Source organism: Argentina silus (genome assembly GCF_951799395.1).
Source record: "Argentina silus genome assembly, chromosome: Y".
NCBI classification, from domain to species: domain Eukaryota; kingdom Metazoa; phylum Chordata; class Actinopteri; order Argentiniformes; family Argentinidae; genus Argentina; species Argentina silus.
The window spans coordinates 26256897-26272753 of NC_139654.1; the positions used below are offsets into that span (position 1 = coordinate 26256897).

The following is a 15857-nucleotide window of genomic DNA, read 5'->3' on the forward strand; positions in this document are numbered from 1 at the left end:
ATAAAATTGACTGCAAACCCCTTCCTTTCCCTGCTGACCATTCTCTTGGACAGTAGTTTGGTGTCCCAGATCGATCTGACTAATAAATTGTCTTTATTTAACCCCTACTCAGGGGCAGGGCATAGCATTTAACCTTTAAATGCCGAACAAACTGCAAGAGATCCACAAGCACCGGCGTCAGATTTGGTAAACCCATCCCCCACTGTAAAATATTTGTGTTCTCTGAGCTCCAATAAGCTCCATCTAGCTCCATTAAGACTTCCGGTTTTGCTTATTGACGTTTTTGCGGCTTCAACATAAAAGCGCAAGTTAAAATATGAATGGAAAGTGATGGTATCACAATATTTTCTCTTATTTTTGCTGAAATAAGCACAATTTATTTTAATTCATTAATTAATTTTAATCAACAAGAAGTATATAGAATTTTGAAAAAGTAATTTTGAGCTTTAAAATCTACATGTTGGTGGAATTACATTTTACACATTATATGAACTGTGTAGGACACTGTAACAATGTCCTTGGACACAGAGGCGGACTCAGTAGTTGCGATAAGGGAAAACCCAGTTTATTCACACTGTTACTCTTTATCATTCGTAATCATGAGTCCCTGGTCGACTTTCCAGTCCCAGCTTTTCAGCTCCTTCCCGAAAGCAGAGGCACACACATCTTAAACCATTTCGTTAACGAGGCTTCATTCGCAACAGGTGCGCAACAAAGCCTCGCTTCCGTAACCCTGGCCACGGTCCTGTAGCTCCCTCTACAGGCCGAACGCTGCATGTCCCCCCACATACCCCCACCGCCCGACACAGGCTGGGGTCACGATGGCCGACAGCCTACTCCCCCCCCCCCCCCCCCCATGCACGGGAGAGGAAGTCTGCCACGACCATCTGCGCCCCCGGTCTGTGCACGACCGAAAAGTTGAAGGGCTGCAACGCGAGATACCACCGGGTGATCCTTGCGTTCACATCCTTCATGCGGTGGAGCCACTGGAGAGGAGGTAGTAGCGGAGGGCGCCGACTGCCCACTTGATGGCGAGGCACTCCTTCTCCACCGTGCTGTACCGGCCCTCCCTCTCCGACAGTTTGCGGCTCAGGTACAGCACCGGCCGGCCCTCCACCCGCTGGGTCAGCACTGCTCCCAGGCCTCTATCCGACGCGTCCGTCTCTAGGGAGAAAAAGGAGGTTAAAATCAGGCGCATACAGGACCGTTTCTCCACAAAGAGCGCCCTTAAGGGCCTCGAACGACCCCTGGCACTAGCCCGACCATTGGACCAGATCCGGGGCACCCTTCCGGGTGAGGTCCGTCAAGGGACTGGCCAGCTCGTAGAAGCCCAGCACGAACTGCCGGTAATAGCCAGCCAGCCCCAGGAACGCCCTCACCTCCTTCTTAGTCTTGGGCCGCGGAGAGGCGGCGATGGCCGCAGTCTTTTCAACCTGCGGCCGCACCTCCCCTCGACCCAAGTGGTACCCCAGATACCGGATCTCCCTCCGCCCGATCACACAGTTTTTCAGGTTGGCCGTCAGCCCCGCCTGCCTCAGGGACCGCAGAACAGCAGCCACACGCTGCATATGCTGTGCCCAGGTGTCACTGTAAATGACAATGTCATCCAGGTAGCCAGCAACATAGGCAGAGTGCGGCCGCAGAATGCGGTCTATGAGGCGCTGGAAAGTGGCTGGGGCTCCGAACAACCCGAAAGGGAGCACCGTGAACTGATACAACCCGAGCGGAGTGGAGAATGCAGTCTTCTCCCGGGATACCGGCGAGAGGGGAATCTGCCAGTATCCCTTCGTGCAATCCAATGTCATAAAAAACCTGGCCGTGCCAAGCCGGTCCAAGAGCTCGTCAACCCGGGGCATCGGGTAGGAATCGAATTTGGAGACCGCATTAACCCTTCTATAATCCACATAGTCAAAGTCAAAGTGGCTTTATTGTCAATTCTTCACATGTCAAGACATACAAAGGAATCGAGAGGACGTTTCTCACTCTCCCACGGTGAGACAGATAAAGTGCCCAGGCACAACAGATAAGACAAGACATACTAAAAGTAAAACATTCAATAAAAATAATTTAAACAGTGCAAAAAGAACAGTCAGTAAAGACAGTAAGTAGCAGCCAAATACTGTGTATTCTGTGTACAAATAATAGTGCAATAGTAGATTATAACAATAGAATAGTGGATTGTCCAGAGTCCGTAGTGTTTTTAGGGGGGAGGGCTGAAGGGTTGGGAGGGGGGGGGTGGTTTCAGCTTCCTGACAGCTTGGAGGATGTGGCTGGGGGAAGTGAGGGGAGAGAATTTAGCTTCCTGACAGCTTGGGGTATGAAGCTTTTCGTGAGTCTGGTGGTGTGGGCACGGAGGCTCCTATACCTTCTTCCAGAAGGCAGGAGGCTGAACAGACTGTGTGCGGGGTGGCTTGCGTCGCTCACAATCGAGGTAGCTTTTCGGGTGAGGCGGGTGGAGTAAGTCTCTTGCAGGGAAGGGAGTGGGGCACCAATGATCTTACCAGCTGTGTTCACTATGCATTGCAGTGCTTTCCTGCTGTGTTCGGTGCAGCTACCGCCCCACACAGTGATGCAGCTGGACAGGATGCTTTCAATGGTGCCTCGGTAAAATGTTGTCAGGATTGGTGTGGGAGCTTTCGCTCGCTTCAGCTTGCGGAGGAAGTAGAGGCGCCACTGGGCTGTCTTCGCCAGTGATGCAGTGTTGGTGGTCCAGGAGAGGTCCTCGCTGATGTGCACCCCCAGGAATTTGGTGCTGCTCACTCTCTCCACAGCAGCATCGATGGTCAGTGGTGGGTGTTCGGTGTGGCCTCTCCGGAAGTCGACCACAATCTCCTTCGTTTTGCTGACATTCAGCAGGAGGTTGTTGTCTCTGCACCACGTGGTCAGAAGGTTGACCTCCTTCCTGTAGTGGGTCTCGTCGTTCTTGGAGATGAGACCCACCAGAGTTGTGTCGTCCGCAAACTTCACCATGTGATTGGTGCTGTAGGTTGGTGTGCAGTCGTGAGTCAGCAGGGTGAAGAGCAGGGGACTGAGCACACAGCCTTGGGGGGCCCCTGTGCTGAGTGTGATGCTGCTCGAGGTGTTGTTGCCGACTCGTACTGCTTGTGGTCTCTCACTGAGGAAGTCCAGCAGCCAGTTGCAGAGGGAGGTGTTTACAGGGTCCAGTTTACAGATCAGTTGTTGTGGGATTATGGTGTTAAATGCTGAGCTAAAGTCTATGAAAAGCATTCTCACATATGAGTCTGCTTTTTCCAGGTGGGTGAGGGCTGGGTGGAGAGCAGAGCAGATTGCGTCCTCTGTGAAACGTTTTGCTCGGTATGCAAACTGAAAGGGGTCCAGGGTGGGGGGGGAGGATGGACTTAATGTGAGACATGACTAGCCGTTCAAAGCACTTCATGATGATGGGGGTCAGTGCTACAGGGCGATAGTCATTGAAGCAGGATGGAATGGATTTTTTTGGCACAGGTATGATGATGGAGGTCTTGAAATGTGATGGGACAGCAGCTTGACTCAAAGAAGTGTTAAAGATGTCCGTGAAGACATCCTTAAGCTCCTCTGCGCAGTCCCTCAGCACACGGCCTGGAATGTTGTCTGGGCCTGTTGCTTTGCGGGGGTTGATGGTAGAGAGTGTCCTCTTCACACTGGCAGCAGACAGGCACAGGACCTGATCGTGGGGGGGGGGGGAGTTTTCTGTGGGCTTGTGTTGTTTGTTGCTTCAAACCGTGCAAAGAAGCTGTTGAGGTTGTTGAGCAGAGAGATGTTGTTGTCGCAGGTCTGTGGCGCGGGCTTGTAGTCCGTTATGGTCTGAATGCCCTGCCACAGGCTCCACGTGTCTCTGCTGTCCTTGAAGTGGCAGGTAATCTTGTTGGTGTAGTCCCGTTTTGCTTTCCTGATGCCACGGGACAGGCTGGCTCTCGCTGTTCTCAGGCCATTTTCATCCCCGGCTCTGAAGGCTTTGTCTCTGGCCCTCAGCAGCCGATGGACAGCCCCTGTCAGCCATGGCTTCTGGTTAGCCCGAGTGATGATGGTCTTTTTGTGGGTCACATCATCAGAGCACTTACGAATGTAAGAGAGGACGGTGTCTGTAAGCTCCTCATTGTCCATATGGTTGTTCTGTGTGGCTGCTTGCTTGAACATGTCCCAGTCTGTTGTTGCAAGACAGTCCTTGAGAGCAGACCTGGACCCCTCCGGCCACACAGTTATCTCTTTCCGGACCGGTTTTCCGACTTTCACTCTGGGCCTATATGCTGGCATTAGCATAACAGTGATGTGATCAGAGAGTCCGATGTGGGGGAGGGGGGAGGCCTTGTATGCTCCTTTGTGAGAAGTGTAGACCAAGTCCAAGGTGTTTTCCCCTCTTGTTGGGATATTGACATGCTGATGGAGTTTTGGTAGGACAGTCTTAAGATCAGCATGATTAAAATCTCCAGCGAGGATGGTAAATCCGTCTGGGTGTGCTGTCTGTTGTTCACTGATGGCCTGATACAGTTCACAAAGTGCCATATTCCTGTCACTGTTGCTGGAGGTTGGAGGGATGTATACTGCGGCTAGCAAAACCGCAGTAAACTCCCTCGGCAGATAGAAAGGACGGCACTTTATGATCATAAACCCCGCCAGTGGTGAACAGTGTTTGCATACTACCACAGCGTCCCGGCACCACGCATCACAAATGTAAACACAAACTCCGCCGCCACGCTGTTTACCTCCGTTGACGAGGGCTCTGTCCGCTCGATAGCATGTCAGCTGCTCAAGTTGTACAGCGGAGTCGGGGATGTTGTCGTTAAGCCATGTTTCAGTGAAAACAAGTACACAGCAGTTACTCACTGTCCGATTCGCTGACCTCAGCAGTCGTATGTGATCCATTTTGTTGTCCAAGGATCGTACGGTAGCCAGGATGATGGATGGTATGGCTGGGCGAGTTGGACTAGCCGTTAGCCTAGCCCGGATACCGCCCCTCTTCTGCTTCCGTATAGACCCACCCTGCTTGTTGACAAGCACGATGGGGCTACACCAGTCACTGCGGGACTCCTTGACCACACCCAGCTCCAGCATGGCTTCCAATTCCTTGCACACAATGTCTCGTTTGTGTACCGGCAGCCTATAGGGACGCGTGCACACCGTTAAACCCGGCTGCGTTTCTATATGGTGGTCGATAAGCGTAGTCCGACCGGGCAGGGGAGAGAACACGTCAGCGAACCTAGCTTGCAAATCTGCAACGTCCGTGGCCTGGCTTGCAGAGAGGTGGTTATCAATACCGACCGGAGTGCTAGTTTTTGATTTTGGGACTGCCGGTCCGAACTCATCTCTCTCTGGAATTATTGTACCCAGAGCAAAAGTCGTTCCATTTTTTAAGGAGATTTACGTGATACACCTGCAAGCTATCCCCCCGGTCCGAGCGTACTACTACTGGGTAACAGTACGAGCACCTTGTCTCCCGGTGAAAATTCTCGCAGGTTAGTTCCCCTGTCGTAGAGGCGCTTTTGACGCTCCTGGGCTTGCAGCCGGTGGAAGCTTGGGGAACTTCCCGTACCGCAAACAGCAGGGGATCTAGCCATTTCTGCCAATTCCGACTATCCTCGTGCACAAACTTCCGGATCATCGATTTCAAGGTCCGATTGAACTGCTCACAAAGGCCATCTGTGGCCGGGTGGTAAACACTGGTTCGAATCGCCTTGATGTTCAACAACCCGTACAGTTCCTTGAGGGTGCGTGACATAAAATTGGTGCCCTGGTCGGTGAGAATCTCTTTCGGGATTCCCACCCGGGAGATCACTTGAAACAATGCCTGCGCTACACGCCTGGCAGAAATATTGCGCAGCGGTATTGCCTCAGGGTATCAGGTTGTGTAATGTATGAAGACCAACACTAATCGATATCCCTGTGTACACCGATCAAATGGCCCGATAATATCCATGGCAATGCGGTCGAACGCTGCATGTCCCCCCACAAATGGGTTTTGATTTCAGGCTGTACGACAAATATAGTAACTATTTCAAAGGGGTATGATGACTTTCTATAGGCACTGTAACTCATTCCTTTAATTACATTTGATGTTTTCGTTGACCATGCATTAGTCTTTACAGTCCTCACATGTTTTTACTATTTAAACTTCCATGGCTGCTTGTTTTGTCTTGTTGTCTTTTTAACTTTGTCTTTTCTGCCTTTATTTATTTATTATTTTCTGTGAACCGCATTGTGTTGTCTGTGTCTGCAAATGTCCTATATAAATAAAGTTTAATTTAATTTAATTTAATGAAAGTACTGTTTAACTTTTGTTTAAAGGTCACCAAGGACGATTTTCAAATTTCAACAAGTTACAGAATATTGCTACGTTAAATACTGAAGCTGTGTTACTTTTATAGGTGAAATACAGTGCTCTGCGTAAGTAATGGGACAGTGAAGCATTTTTTCTTCTTTTGGCTCTACACTGCAAAAGTTTGGATTTTAATAGTACTATGAGGTTATCATTATAGATGCATGCAATAACTGCCTGAGGACTGCAACCCCTTGGCCCCACCAGATGCTGGGTGTCTTCTCTGGTGATGCTCTGCCAGGCCTGTCATCTTCAGTTGTTGTTTGTTTTGAGGTATTTTCGATTGCATGTTCAATTTAAATCTGAAGATTGACTTGGCTTTTGGGTCATTGTCTTACTGTATGATCCAGTCCAATGAATTTGGACTTCACTTCAGAATACATTCTACTGCTGGCGTCAGCATAGATTAAGACAAATTAGCCAGTTCTAGTGGCAGCTATTACATGCCCTAACATTAACACCCCGTCCACCATGTTTCACAGGTGAGGTGGTATGCTGTAAATCTTGGGCAGATCCTTTTTTCTCCAGACTTTCCACTTGCAATCACTCTGGTACATGATAATATTAATCTTATCTGTCCACAATACCTTTTTCCAGACCTCTGCAGGCTTTAAGCGACCATCCTTTTTCAGGGTAAGTAGTGGTTTGCACCTTGCAGTGAAGCCATTGTAGTTTGGTTGGTGACATATTCTGCGGATTGTAGTCCTCCTGGAGAGTGTTCCTGATAAATAGGACGGTTGTTTTGGAGTTTTTCTTAATTATGGTGAGCATTCTTCGGTCATCCACTGTAGAAGTCTGCCTTGGCCTACCAGCCCGTTTGCGATTGCTGAGGTCACCTGTTGATTTTGGCAAGCCTATGGTTTTGGCCATGTTAATGATGTTTTAGCCTAATAAAGGCTTCCTTGACTTTCATTGACACCTCTTTTCATTTCATTTCATTAAAGTCATTTAGCACACACTTTTTTCTGAAGCGACTTACAATAAGTACATTTGTCTAAGTAAGTGAATCAACTATACAACAGTCATCGTAAGTAAAACCTTCAATAAGAACAAGTGCCAATGCAGTCACAGTGCTAGAGAAAGGAAGAAACTTTATTTTTATTATTTATTTTTTTATAACGGTAATGTAGGGTGTTAGGGGGTAGAGAGGTCCCTAGAGAGGCTTTGGTCCTCATGTTGACAGACTCCAACAGCAGACTCCAAAGGCAAACCCAAAGCCTAGAATCAATACTAGACATTGACAGCTCTGTTATGCCTGCAGAAATGATTTGATGGAACACACTTGACTTACCAGAAACACCTGTCAAGCCAATTGTCCCATTACTTTTGGGTACCCTGAAATAGGGGGACTATGCATAAAACGTTTTGTAATTTTTGAATGGTGAAACCAATATGTACGCAAACACATAAACTAAAAGCTGAACATCTCTAACCTCTTAAAATCCAAACTTTTGGAATGTAGAGCCAAAAGAAGAAAAAAATGCTTCACTGTCCCATTACTTACGCAGAGCACTGTATGCTGTCTCTTCTTTTCTCCTCCGCTCACTTGTTTGTCCTCAGAGTAGACACGACACCAAAGATGCATCAATTATTTTTTTTAGCCAACAGAACAAAAATACAAGCACATCTGTTTCTGCAGTGGTTTTACTGGAGCCCCAACCAATACCTCCAGTCAGTTCTTTTAAATAAAAGGGTCTCGGGGCGCAATTACCATATGCCTATTCTTCCTGTTCACATCTAGTGTCTAAAGGTAGGAGCATGGGTGATTTGGAATTGGGCATACATGTGTTGCAGTTAGGTCATCCTATCAGAAATGCTGTTGCTACAGTATGGCTGTGGTAGTAGTTGCTGTTTTTCTCTGTGTATTGGTATGTGTTGTGCCCTTTGCTGTGAGAAAACATTACTTCCCAACATGTATCTAGTGTGGCTGTGTATTTTTCTGTTCTGGATGATGGTTTGTAATCATAATCATCAGGTACAGTACAGAAGTCTTTATAAGAAGGGCCTCCTTCTGCTGCTGACCCCTTTAAACTAGTCAACACTACCACCTGGTGGTTTAAACGTGAATAACAGTTGAATTAAATCTACAAGCAAGAATGGGGAAACTTCTGAGAATCCTCCACAATAACTTTTCAGACACAATCAAAGCCAGATATACTGTACTTGCAGTCTTTCCTTTTTTTTATTTTTTATTATTGATATCAGTTTAACAAAACCAGGGGTGTGAGAATGCATAGAGTAAGCCACACTTCCTGTAGGCTTATCAAAAACATAAGAAAAAAAAAAAAGGAAAATGAAATTAATGAAAAATAAAACACTGTGTGGTTAACAGACTGAGACACAGTAAGACAGCATACACCTAGTCTCACACACATACTAATAAGGGCAAGACAATAATTATATGTAGCGCACACACACACAGCAGACATTCAGGGGCAATACTAGAACCATGTGAGGCTGTGTACCTAATGTTGACACAAACTCGAGAATACAAACAATACAGAGATGCATTTACCAGTGGAGGTGTGAACACTCACAATATACAGCACAGCATTTTGTCTTCTTTTAGCTCTATACTCCCAACAGTTTGGATGTAAAATCAAAGAATTACAATGAGGTTAAAGTAGAGATTCTCAGCTTTAATTCAATGTTTTCTTTTGTCAGATTGGTTTCACCATTTAGAAAAACTATAACCCTTTTTATACACAGTCCCCCTATTTCAGGGCACCAAAAGTATTGGAAGTCTGGTTAGTCAGGTGTGTTCCGTCACATAATTTCTGCAGGCATAAGAGAACTGTCAATGTCTCGTATTGATTCTAGGCTTTGCATTTGCTCACCATAATAAAAAAGACCAGATCAGGGACACTCTCCAGGAGGTAGGCGTGAATGTCACACCAGCCAAACTATAGAGGCTTCACTGCAAGGTTCAAACCACTAGTTATCCTCAAGGAGAAGCAACTAGGGAGTTTTTCAGGGTCAAAAAGTGTAAAGTTCTTGATTGGCCAAGTGAATCTTCAGATTTAAATCCAATTTAACATGCATTTAATTTCCTGATAATTACATTTTAGGCAAAAAGACCTCAAAACAAACAACTGAAGATGGCTGCAGTACAGTGTGACGGCCTCCAGGCTGCAACAAGCTGATGACCTGCAGCTGCGTGGAGGCCTTAAGAGGGCCAAGACCTGCGGCTCTCTCTCATCTATTTTTTTCCTCCTGGCAGGGCGCCCTTTTTTGCTTTCTACTATACAACACCCTCACAGATACACTTATCCCACATACAACACTCCACATTCACACTGATTCATCTAGTTATGATTATGTTCCTTAGTTTTCATTTTTGAATGCATTTTTGGTTAATCCTTAACCGTGTAGTCTCCTTCTTTTTGTTGTGACTAACAAGCGGTCATAACAACAGGCCTGGCAGAGCGTCTGGTGGGGTCAATGGGTCGCAGTAGTTAATTTGGATTTTTTCAATATTCAATACTTTTGGAGCCCGGAAAAGCTGAGAATATCTACTTTAACCCCATAGTAATTGTTTGATTTCAGATCCAAACTGTTGGAGTATAGAGCTAAAAGAAGACAAAATGCTCCCTCTTTCCAATACTTATGGAGGGCACTGCATGTGGTGACATTTGAATCATCACAGTAGCGATGATGCAGCAGAAGGAGTATGTTCCAGATTTCACTGTAGCACAGGGGCCAAGTTAGGGCATGTATAGATATAATCAAGTTAAATTGGTATTGAGATGAGACTGATTAAAAATACATCTCGATGTCAATTCTTGAAATATAGTTGAAAAACAGTAGTGACAGCTGTGTTATTATTTTATGGTCAAATGTGCCATGTTCTTGTCCTAGGGTGTGATATGACTGCAGTGAAGCGTACATGCACAGGAAAAGGCTCTGTGCTCAGGTCATGTGCTGTGAGCAGGGAAAGGTCAGTAGGTGAGGGCGTCTCTACACTTGCAAGGCTGAATGTAAACACAACAGACAAGGACATGAACACTGGTTTCTCAGTTTACAAATGACACAAAAAAGACAAGGAAATTGAAAACTCAAAAAACTAAACAAAATGGAGGCCAAAGAAGAAGAGAGCAAGCATCTTTCAGTTCCAAGGCAAGGGCGTCAAAATAACTAACGATAAACAAAAAAGAAAAGACAAACAATGCAGTTTCAAAATGAAATATTTAAAAAATCTGTTGAAATGCAGCCATCTTGTTTTCTTTAAAAACATTTTAAACTGCACATATACTGCATAGGGATAGGCAACAGAGTATTATCCTTGTTGTGTACGCATTTCAAACACACACAGTATATAGTATTCCTAGCTATTCCCACACGCTGGCTGAACTGTACAACACGTTTCCAAAGTGAACACTTTGAGGATTGTCCTTGCCAATAACACTAGTTTGGATTCTGATGCAGAGAAAGATGAGTTGCGAAGACAAATGCAACTGTGGACCAGAGAGCGCCATTGAAAACGCATACAGATTTAACAATTACCATCATTATTACTACTATAGTCTTGTTAAATTTGTTAAGTTTTTATTTATCTTTTAATATTTCTTTTGAATATTCACAAGGTTGGTAATTCTTTCACTCTCATTGTCTAAATTGCCATTTAGTTTGTTAAACCCTGTGATGACTTGCATTCAAGTAGTTAGAATGGCGTTTTGAGGTCAGACTGGGTGTTCTGAATGAGAGGAGGCAGGCTGGTGGTCAGGCTCAGGGGGCTCAATCCTCCATATCTGCACTGACAGGTCAGAGGTCAGGGTTGGCCTATCCCCTTACTCACAGTCACAGAGAGCGGTCCACCTTAACCAGGCCCAACAGTAAAGACAGACTCTCGCATATGTCTGAGCTTCAAGTACACCCACCCCCCCGCCTCCCCCAAAGGACATGGGGACGTGCACAGGACATGCACGTCTTCAAAGCTCCCAAACAAAAGTAGACAAAGGACTCTTACCACTTAACCCTCTGTCGTGAATAAAGCATTCAGTCCTTATTCAGGCATGACATGTTTTGGATCTATTAGGTACTGTAGTCGTGGGTGAGATTAATCTCTTTAATCATTAGTATTATTAAAATAGCTTGAAAATCATGGCGATACCTTGCCAAATAACCCTTCCCTGTGTCATACCCATCTGACCCCCCCCCCAAACACTTTTTTACATTTGGGTTTCGTTCTACTAAGACAGGACGAGGGAGATGGGAGTCATCTCTGGTCCTCTCCTATTTCATGGGGGTCTCTTGTGCATCAGTCCTTGTGGGTGTCAGTCTCTCTCTTTCCACTCTCTGAGTGGCTGTATTCTGGGGTCGTAGGTCAGGGAGGTTAACCGTTCAGAAAGTAGACGACCAGCTCGTAGGTGCACATCATGATGGCGGTGTTAGGGATCTGACGTACCAGGTGGGTGGTGAGACCGCGGTACAGGGCACGGTAGCCCTCCTCCTTGGGCACTGTGGTCAGAGTCTGGAAGAAGGAATGGTACTTTGTGCCTTCCTCTCGTAGTCTGGTGCGGATCACTTCTACAAGGGGGGAGAGATCAAGGCAGAATTGGTCACTTTATGGTAATGGTAATTTAAAAAATACATATAGCTTAGTTCACAACATGGATGTATGGCTGATGACTAGCGTAATGTAACAACCTTCCAAATATTTCTCCCCTACTCCCAAAAAGACTCTGCTCTTACCATGTGGGTAAGCGATGGATGTGGCACAGGTCTTGGAGGTGGCAGCGGCGAGCATCATCCCCACAAAGTCTGACGCATCTTTGTCCGCTTCTTCTTCCTCATCCATAGTGTGTGTGACCTTGGCCACTTGGAGGCGCCGTTTTATGCTTTCATAGATCACAAAGTGGATCACAGTCTCTGAGATTCCAGCATAGGACGCAGACATGCCCCGGTAGAACCCTCGCAGCCCATCTGACCGGTAAACCCGCCGCATGCACTCAAACGCACTCATACTTTCCTCCCCTCGGTTCCTGAGGAGGGAGAATACAGATTTAGCAAAAGTACAACCAACAGGATAAGCTAACTGGCACCAGATCCTATAGGAGCTATAACCATATAGCTTTAGGAAAATCCTTTCAGATCTACATACAGTTAGATCCATATATATTTGGACTCTGACACAATTTGTTATTTTAGCTGTTTATCAAAACATATTCAAGTTACAGTTATATAATGAATATGGGCTTAAAGTGCAGACTCTCAGCTTTAATTTGAAGGAATTATTAGGAATTACAGCTCTTTTATATGTAGCCCCCCTCTTTTTCAAGGGACCAAAAGTAATTGGACAATTGACTCAAATGCTGTTTCATGGACAGGTGTGGGCTATTACTTTGTTATTTCTTTATCAATTAAGTAGGTAAAATGTCTGAGTTGATTCCAAGTGTGGCATTTGCATTTGGAAGCTGTGAATGCACAAAATGCGGTCAAAGGAGCTCTCAATGCAAGTGAAACAGGCCATCCTTAGGCTGCAAAAACAAAAAAATCCATCAGAGAGATAGCAGCAACATTAGGAGTGGCCAAATCAACAGTTTAGTACATTCTGAGAAAAAAAAGAACGCACTGGTGAGCTCGGCAACACAAAAAGGCCTGAACGTCCACGGAAGACAACAGTGGTGGATGATCGCAGGATCCTTCACATGGTAAAGAAAAACCCCTTCACAACATCCAGCCAAGTGAAGAACACTCTCCAGGAGGTATGCATATCATTATCCAAGTCTACCATAAAGAGAAGACTTCACGAGAGCAAATACAGAGGGTTCACCACAAGGTGCAAACCACTCATAAGCCTCAAGAATAGAATAGAATAGAATACACTTTGCCAAATAGAATACACTTTGCCAAAAAAACATCTGAAAAAGCCAGCCCAGTTCTGGAACAGCATTCTTTGGACAGATGAAACTAAGATCAACCTGTGTTGATCAACTGAGTTTTTTAAGGCAAAGAAGTGGAATATTCTGCAATGGCCGAGTCAATCACCTGATCTCAACCCGATCGAGCATGCATTTCACTTGCTGAAGACAAAACTAAAGCAGAAAGACCCACGAACAAACAACAACTGAAGACAGCTGCAGTAAAGGCCTGGCAAAGCATCAAAAAGGAGGAAACCCAGCATTTGGTGATGTCCATGGGTTCCAGACTGAAGGCAGTCATTGCCTGCAAAGGATTCTTGACAAAGTATTAAAAATGAACACATTATTTATGATTGTTAATTTGTCCAATTACATTTGAGCCCCTGAAAATAGCGGACTCTGTATAAAAATGGTTGCAATTCCTAAACGTTTCATACAATATTTTTGTTCTACCCCTTGAATTAAAGCTGGAAGTCTGCACTTCAATTGAATCTCCATTGTTTCATTTCAAATCCATTGTGGTGGCGTACAGAGCCAAAATTATGAAAATTGTGTCACTGTCCAAATATTTCCGGACCTAACTGTATAGATAGGCATCAAGGGATAGGGGCCACACCTACAGAGTGCACAGACTGGGGTGTTTACCTTGCATCCAGTTGCAGGCGGGTCTTTATGAGCCAGATAGGGTTGGTGGCTGTGATGGCTATGAACCCTGAGAAGAGAAGAGGATTAATTCAGGACACTCAGACAGACTACGAGACTTTTAGCTCTAGACTACCACGGCTGTCTATATAACATCACGCTGCTTGCAGACTGCCCACAACTACCCTGAATCACCTGTCCTAAACAACATGTACAGTGCCGTGCAAAAGTATTTGCGAGTGCTGGCAGTATTTTTCAAATATGCTTGGAGCCACTTTCTAAGTGGTAAAACGAAATCTGACTGTGTAAATGTACTATTTATGAAAAGCTCCTAATCTGCCCAGGTGTTCAAAATATACCAAGTTCACGATATTCCATCATCAATCAATTTATTGTCAATCCCATCTAGCCTACAAAATCAAATTTTATTCTCGACATATACTTCTCTGATTAGGCTAGGAGTTATGTAAGAAACTTTTTTTTGCATTTGAAGTTGACTCAAATGGTAATGATTTGAGAAACGAATGAACTGTTTGATCCAAAGCATAGAGAGAGAGAGAGAGAACGGTTAACGTTGCAGTAGCCTATACTTATAGAAAGCCTTCAGCCACAATGTTTACAGTGTCTATCCACTTCATCATCTGAAGTAAATTACCATCCCACAGAAAATGTTACATTTTAAAGCCAAATAAGCCTTCTTAATATCTCCCATCACTAGCCACGATTGACAAGATTGTAGATCTCATCTCATGATGTTCGCTCATGGCAGCGTCCCTCAGTTCTATCAAGCCTTGATTAGCAAATCACTGTAATTGTGTCAACAGGTATGTAAATGCTATGGATTTATTTGAAGACATGACGTACTGCATAACTAAAAGCATATTTCCACCAAATGGATGTAGACTAAATATGAATTAACCTGTCGTAGAATAACACACACACTTGGAAACTGGCAAACTCAAAGTCATCAGAGAGAAACGATGTGTGTATTCAATAAAGTGTAGGCTACACTTGTACAGTGAATATGCCTCCAATTTGTACTGGCACAACTCATCAACATCAAGTTGAAAATTACATACTGAATTACTTGGGCATTATAAGTAGCCAGGCCATAGATCAATAGGCTATGTTGCTTAGTAATGTCATACTTTCATTATTTATTTTTTTACTTTGGGCTGTCTCCACCAGTACGATTAGTACAATTATAAGCACAACAAGACTGCATTTTGACACACAACTGATCAGTTCTAACTATTCAAAAGAAATTGGCAAACAAATTCTCAAAGCTTTATACACGCATTGTTTGGGGGGGGCGAATTATACAAATGATATTGTGGGGGGACATGCAGCGTTCGGCCTGTAGAGGGAGCTACAGGACCGTGGCCGGGGTTGTGTCGGCGAGACTTTTGTTGCACACCTGCTGCGAATTAAGTCTCGCCGGCGAATGTTTAAGATGGGTGTGCTTCTGCCATTTCAGTAAGGGAGCTAAGCTGGAGAAGCTGACGGCGAGAGCAGAGGAGAGCCGAGCCGAGCACAGGACCAAAGGGCCAAAAGACTTTGAACGAGGCTGGAAAGCCGAGCCGAGCCAGCAAACCCCTTTGTTAAAATAAACGGGAGAAAATCCCTTACCTCCATACTGCGTCTGCCTCTGTGTACAAACGGACATTGCTACATTGGCGCCCAACCTGGGACACAGAGGACTAGATGGACGCGCTAGCAGCGGCAATCGCGAGGATAACGCTCGTGTTAGAGCAACAGACAGCCCTGCAGCAGACCCAGCAGGCGACCCTAACGGAGCTGACGGCGGCGAGGCTCGCGGGCGGGGCCGGCGGGCCGGCGCCGGGGACCGGAGCGGCACCAGGTCCCCCTAAGGTCCAGCTGCAGAAGATGGGGGACCTGGACGACCCAGAGGCGTTCCTCGCGGTGTTCGAGGGGACGGCGAGGATCTCGGGGTGGCCGGACCGAGAGTGGGCCTACCATCTGCTGCCCCTCCTGTCAGGGGAGGCGCAGCTCGCGGCCCACAGTTTGCCGGCGGCCGCCCA

General features: G+C 45.8%; 1 protein-coding gene across 1 annotated transcript in view; it reads right to left on the reverse strand.

The window, feature by feature from the left end:
• Positions 1 to 8520: 8520 nt before the first annotated feature.
• The window catches only part of LOC310824281 (solute carrier family 25 member 36-A-like), a 31393-nt gene continuing 24056 nt past the window's right edge, over positions 8521 to 15857 (reverse strand). Inside the window, exons 5-7 of the mRNA XM_083697157.1 lie at positions 13819 to 13885; positions 12005 to 12294; positions 8521 to 11839 (exon numbers count right to left, since the gene is read on the reverse strand). Of these exons, the coding sequence (XP_083553283.1) occupies positions 11646 to 11839; positions 12005 to 12294; positions 13819 to 13885 (551 nt within the window). The 3' untranslated portion in view covers positions 8521 to 11645. The remainder of the gene's footprint in view (positions 11840 to 12004; positions 12295 to 13818; positions 13886 to 15857) is intronic.